This window comes from Physeter macrocephalus, chromosome 6 (genome assembly GCF_002837175.3).
Source record: "Physeter macrocephalus isolate SW-GA chromosome 6, ASM283717v5, whole genome shotgun sequence".
Classification (NCBI taxonomy): Eukaryota; Metazoa; Chordata; class Mammalia; order Artiodactyla; family Physeteridae; genus Physeter; species Physeter macrocephalus.
In genome coordinates, this window is record NC_041219.1 from 45,395,809 (window position 1) to 45,402,606 (window position 6,798).

The 6,798-nt window shown below is 53.6% G+C and overlaps 1 protein-coding gene across 1 annotated transcript; it reads left to right on the forward strand.

Moving 5' to 3' along the window:
* MCHR1 (melanin concentrating hormone receptor 1) lies at positions 1–3,517 on the forward strand. Its single transcript, XM_007119201.4, has 2 exons — positions 1–421; positions 1,658–3,517. The coding sequence occupies exons 1-2, from the start codon at positions 145–147 to the stop codon at positions 2,635–2,637; spliced, it is 1,257 nt and encodes a 418-aa protein (XP_007119263.4). The 5' UTR covers positions 1–144; the 3' UTR covers positions 2,638–3,517.
* Positions 3,518–6,798: the final 3,281 nt, after the last annotated feature.

Below are 6,798 nucleotides of genomic sequence, written 5' to 3' on the forward strand. Positions count from 1 at the left end.
GGAAGCCCCGTCTCTGATGGGGATGCCTGAGCCCGGCTCCGGCCGCTGGGCGCTGCAGGCAGTCGGAAGCTGGAGCTGCTGCGGCGCAGGACCGAAGAGGTTAACGCGCATCTCTCTGCCTCCGAATGTTAATGTGTCTAGGTGATGTCAGTGGGAGCCGGGGAAGGAGTGAGGGGAGAGCCGTGGGCAGAGGAGGCAGCGGAGGCTGGCGGGCTGCCGAGGAAGACACCCCTCCGGACGGCGGGGCCCCGGGGGGCCGGGGCTCGGGACGCAGCGGTCGGCGCGGGAGGCTGCCGCAGGCTGCGTGGGCCGACGGGCGGGCGAGCGGGCGCCGGCGGGATGGACCTGGAAGCCTCGCTGGTGCCCACCGGCCCCAATGCCAGCAACACCTCGGATGGCCCGGATAACCTCACCACGGCCGGTGAGACGTGTTGGAGGGGAGTCCTCCCTCCTCTGCGCCGGGGGTAGGAAATGGGAAGATTTCACCTCTGAGCCAAACTGCCGGCGAAACTTTATGACAGTTCTTGGGGATAAGCTGTGCAGTAAGCTTTGCCCGGAGGGGCAGGGGAAAAGGGGGCGAGAATGAAACGGCAGGGGCAGAGAAGAGGGCAAAGGCACACTCGGAAGTGGCCGGGGATGGTGGCCAGCCGCGAGGGAGGCAGGGGAGAGCTGCCGAGGAGTTCCAAAGATGCTTTGCAGAAAATATTCCAGGCTAGAAAGCAAGCAAGAGAAGCTGGAGGGTGGTATGTAGGGAGATAGCTGGAGGCTCACTCATTCACTGATCCCTTTGGCTTTTCGCTCGAACTACGTGTTATGGGGTCTGAAACATCCTTACTGCCTCCTCGGAGAGGCGTGGGAAGGGATAACTCACAGAGATGCGAGGACATTTCCAGCGCTAAGATGCCCTGGAATTCTAGCTTTGAAGGATAAGAGGAGGAAGAAAAAAGAGGAAAGGTTTGCATAGAGAAAATTCTCGGGCAGCTGGGCTGCAACACACAGCTTCAGTCTCTGGTCGCTCAGGAAGCCTGGGAAGCCCAGGCTCAGAAGATAGGGACCAAGGAAATCCCGGATAGGAACCCAGGAGGGGGGAGGGCTGTGGGCCTGATGGGCAAAAGCCTCCAGGAGACAGTCACCCACAGAGATGCCCAGGAATCAGTACACAGCTTTCAACCAGCGACTCCTGAAATGAAATGATCAGGGCTGCAAACAGGAAAGGAGAAAACACGTGCACGCACCCACACATGCTCACACACGCACCCAGTTTCATGTCCTGCTGGCTGTTTTGATGATGTTTCCTGGTGAAGCCCAGAGGCCCACAGAACAATTCTCTGCAGACTGCTGTGGTTCTTGACTCTGTGACTTCCGAGAAAATGCAGGAGGCAAAGGACCGCTCCTTCAACAAACAGGTGGTGCGGGAGACTCTGATGGGATTGACCAGGGAACCGGTGCAGGAGGGCACAGGGGCAGGATTAGCAGCAGTGTGGGCAGGGTGTATGGTAGGGAGGATTCCAGATGAATGATGGGCCCTGAGCTGAAATGGCAGGAGGATGAGTGGGGGGCAGGCTCACGGCTGGAGGCTGAGCACGCCAGTAGGAGGTCAGTCCTCAGAGAGCAGAGTCCGTGTCAAATGGTCGACGCTCGCTCCTTCTGTCCCCAGGGCTGCCGCCTCGCACAGGGAGCGTCTCTTACATCAACGTCATCATGCCTGCGGTGTTCGGTACCATCTGCCTCCTGGGCATCGTTGGGAACTCCGTGGTCATCTTCGCGGTGGTGAAGAAATCCAAGCTGCACTGGTTCAGCAACGTCCCCGACATCTTCATCATCAACCTCTCGGTGGTGGACCTCCTCTTTCTCCTGGGCATGCCCTTCATGATCCACCAGCTCATGGGCAATGGTGTCTGGCATTTTGGAGAGACCATGTGCACCCTCATCACGGCCATGGACGCCAACAGTCAGTTCACCAGCACCTACATCCTGACCGCCATGGCCATTGACCGCTACCTGGCCACCGTCCACCCCATCTCCTCCACCAAGTTCCGGAAGCCCTCTGTGGCCACCCTGGTGATCTGCCTCCTGTGGGCCCTGTCCTTCATCAGCATCACCCCCGTGTGGCTCTACGCCAGGCTTATCCCCTTCCCAGGAGGCACCGTGGGCTGTGGCATCCGCCTGCCCAACCCAGACACTGACCTCTACTGGTTCACCCTGTACCAGTTTTTCCTGGCCTTTGCCCTGCCCTTCGTGGTCATCACGGCCGCGTATGTGAGGATCCTGCAGCGCATGACATCCTCCGTGGCCCCCGCCTCTCAACGCAGCATCCGGCTGCGGACAAAGAGGGTGACCCGCACGGCCATCGCTATCTGCCTGGTTTTCTTTGTGTGCTGGGCGCCCTACTACGTGCTTCAGCTGACCCAGCTGTCCATCAGCCGCCCGACGCTCACCTTTGTCTACTTGTACAACGCGGCCATCAGCTTGGGCTATGCCAACAGCTGCCTCAACCCCTTTGTGTACATCGTGCTCTGTGAGACGTTCCGAAAACGCTTGGTCCTATCGGTGAAGCCTGCGGCCCAGGGGCAGCTTCGAGCCATCAGCAATGCCCAGACGGCTGATGAAGAGAGGACAGAAAGCAAGGGCGCCTGACACTTCCCCTGCCACCCTGGGCACTTCCACGTCAGGGCACCACGGCAGACCATGGGGGAAGATGCTGAGAGAAACTGAAGGCCGCTCTGGGAGGATGCAGGGAGGCTCGGTGGTTACAACTAAAAACATTCAACGGGGCCCACAGATTGCTCAACGGAGCCAGGTTTGGGGGCTTCAAGCATCAGAAATCTCCTTCGGAGAGCAAGATGGACCTTTGGGTTGAACAGAAACTGAGCAAGAAGATTGGTTTAAATGTTCAGTTGAGCCCTACATTTGCTAGCTCCCAAATGTCTTTTTCCGGAGAGAAGACGTAGAAGGCCTCTTGCCGGGTTTATTTAAAATCAGGCAGCGCCAGGGCGTGAGCTGCGGTATGGACACAGGCCCCTGGGGAGATGCGAAAGGTGGTGCGGCCTCACCGCCTTTTCCTGTCTCTCATTGGTATGATGGAGGGCAACCTTTCTCCCAAGCTGGAGGATGATGAAAAATAAAGCATGTGGTCTCTCCATGTTCCAGCATCCTGTGTCAACTTCCCTTTATCTCTAGGTGATGCATGTTTATTTGGGGGGTGGGGGTGGGGTCTGAGCCCACGGAGGTAAAAGCCCAATTTGCTAGGAGATCCACTTATTGGGAATGACAAGGCTACCCGGGATGGGTGTGGGTGAGGGCCTTGAAATTAAGAAAAAGGGGGAGGGTCAAGGGGGCTTTTGCAGTAGTGGGGTCATTCTCTTCGGGGGGCACATTTGTCAGTCACCAGATCCAGAGTGAGCGCCCATCAGGGTCCTGCACCTGCAGGGGTCATTCTGAGGCCTGGTGTGTTTGGCATCAGTTTTTTGCTCTAGCCCTTTCTCTCCAAAATAAAAACGAATAAAGGAAAATCTCCGTCCGTTATCTCTCTGGACGCTCCTGTATAATTGCTCCGGCTTGGGGGTGGGCGTAGCGGTGGAGGCGGGCGGCCGAAAAGGGAAAGAGGGGTCGTTTGGCCGTGGAATCTAGACCTTGGTTCAGGCTGCATTTTAGGAAGCAAGAAGCAGGGGATCTGCTTGTCTAAACCCATAGGGAGGATTACTGTGAATTCATTAGATTGAAATTCCGCTGCCAGTCTTGTTCTCGGGACTCAACTTCCTGTCTTCTGCTCAAAAGCACTTGGTTGTTGCAGTGCCGGCCCCTCAGGCCAGAGTCCCACCCCGCCACCTCCCCTGCTGAGTCACAAGTCGCAGGGCTGGCTTCTCAGGGCAGGCTGAGCCTGAGCCTGCCTCTCGCTGCTGCTGCTAAGATCTGCTGCAAGCCACGCTGAGCAGGAAGATTACAGACGGGGCCGCTGGGCGGCGGCCAAGGCTGCTGCTTCTCAGCTTCTTCACGAGCGGAGCCAGGAGCCAGGAGTCCTGCGCGAACCACTCCGCGGGCGTTGATGAGATAGTGGGAGCAAATTGTGAGCTCCTGACTTGTCCTTAAAGCAGGTGCATCAGCACAGCCTCCTCTCACCAGTTATTTTTCACTGCGGAGTTGCAGCACGTAGCCTGATTAGCAAACTTCTGGGCAGCTTCTTTAGGTCCCGGGGAGCTCTTTGTAATCATTATCATTAGTATTTCCTGCTTGCTGCGTTCCACTCCACCCAGTGCATGGGGAGTTGGGGTGGGGGGTGGGGACAAAGCAGACAGTTAGTTTTCCTCACTCATTTACAGTGGGGTCTCCAGCTGTCACAGGTAAGCTCCAAATCTGTTTTAGATGCACATCCAACAGCAACAAAAAAGATTCTTACGGGAGCTTTAAGGCAACTCCTACCCACTAGTTCCAGAAAAGGAGGTTTTCCTATAACTGATCTGCCTATGGAAGTCTTCCCCAGGGTCTATCTTCTTCACCCTCTCCTCACTCCAAGGAGGACTCTGGGAGAGGAAATAGGTGAGATGGCCTCTCCCAGGAAATGCATGTGACCAAGGCTACAGGCCGGTGAGTGGGCAGGCGAATGACCTGCTGACGGCCCCAGAGACTCTCAACCCCATATTGAAAACTGAAGTTGAAGCAAAGTGGGTTGAGACAGGAAAGTGAGTGGGTGGTAATGTAAACAGAGTGAGTTTTATGGTATGTGAGTTATATATCAATTTTAAGAAAAGCGGCAGAGTATGCAAGGCTGAGGAAGGCAGAGCCTGAGGGAGGTGATGGGGCGAACAGGGCAGTAAGAATGATAAAGGCTAACAATTATGCACCGGCTATGGGACGGGCACTAGGCTAAATATTTAACGTAGATTATCCTATTTAACACTCACGGCAACTCTATGAGGCAGGTTCTATTATTACTCCCATTTTATAAACGAGGAAATTGAGGCCCTAGAGAGATGTTAAGTCACCGATCTGGCCACAAAGCTGTGCCTCATGCATGGGACCAGCCATAGGATAGAATTAAGTCCCAGAACAAAGGCAGAAGATGCTCTGAGAGGCTGAAGAAGCCTTCCCTTCTCACTGGGGATTCAGGGCATGTGGAAGAGATTCTGAAGTGTAGATAGGACTTTGACAAGCAGAGATGGGGAAGAGCAAGTTTCAGGCAGGTGGAAAAAACCTGAGCTAATATGTAGAGGTGGGAAAAGTTGAGTGTGTTTAAGGAACATTGCTGACGGTATTGGGGACCCTGCACCACCAATGCACATGCTCCCTTTTCCCCCAGGTTATGGATCATGATTAGTCTAACCCTACTGGACAGCCCTCTTTCCTGCCTTCCCAACCTCCCTTGCAGCTAAGGGTCCACATATGATCTAGTTTTCAGCAGGAGAGATGCGTGCAATGTTTCACTCAGTTTTGTATTTGTCATCTTCATTCGAAATGCTGAGATGCAGGGACTTCCCTGGTGATCCAGTGGTTAAGACTCCCAGCTTCCACTGCAGGGGGCAAGGGTTCGATCCCTGGTTGGGGAACTAAGATCCCTCATGCCGTGCAGCACGGCCAAAAAAAAAAAAAAAAAAAAAAAAAATTAGGCTTTATGAAATGCTGGGATGCAATATCGTCCACTTTGAATGGGGAAAATGCAAAATTGTGTTCCTCTTCTACCTGTGTGGTTCCTTAAGAAATGTGTTTTTTTTTTTAAATATCAAAACAAAAACAGGACCTAAGCAGAAGTCTGCTGTGGGGACTTCTGGAAAAAGTTTTGCTTTCCTGACTAAAGGACACAGATCAGGTTGGTAGCATCTGGGCTCTTCCTCCTTTCTCCCTGCCTTGAATGCAGATGCATCATCTGGAGCTGCAGCCACTCTCCTGGGATCACGAGGTGACAAGTATGAGAATGCAAACCAATGCTCTAAGGCTGATGAGTCAGGAAGACAGAGACAGCATGCGTTCCCAAGGGCATCACTGACTTGCTGAACCAACACCAACCTCGAGGCTTCTAGGTGTGCAAGAAAGTAAATCCCTATCTGTTTAAGCAACTGTTCTGTTAACCCTCCTGATAACATCCTAAGCTTCCAACCTAAACTTTCCTGGTTTAGGAAGTACGGGCCACAGCCCCACCTCCACAGATGGGCAACACCTGGCTTTAACCAATCACCGCATCCCATCTCCCTGGCCACAGTGGTTCATTCAGGGAGGCAAGAGCAATCAATGGGATGTAAAAAGTCATTAGCCAGGATTTCTGGGAAGGAAGGTCTTTATTCTTTGTTTGGAGCTATTGGTAGAGCCTCTCCCATCCCCCTCCTAGCCTTGACCTGGGAAGCACACAGCTCCATGAGCTGCCGGCAGCCACCTTGGGGTTGCTTGGGCAAAGCCCTCCTGAGACTGGAGCCAGCTCAGAAGAATCAGAGCTGAAAGAGAAAGCGTGAGAATCAGGTGGTGTTGTTGGGGACTGGATCAAGCCTTGCTTGACGTTAAGATACTCTTAAACCATTTGATTATATGAACCAATAAATTCCCTTTAACAGCCATTTCAGTTGGGCTTTCTATTATTTGCAACTAGGAAGTCCTGATAAGAAAGATATGAACGATTTATTTTTTGGCCGTGCCACTCGGCATGCGGGATCTTAGTTCCCCGACCAGGGATCAAACCCCTGCCCCCTGTAGTGGAAGTGCAGAGTCTTAATCACTGGACCGTCAGGGAAGTCCAGAAAGATATGAACATTTTAAAGATTAGGTTGGAGTATTGGTGTTACGGGCTGACTTGTCTTCACCCAAAATTCATGT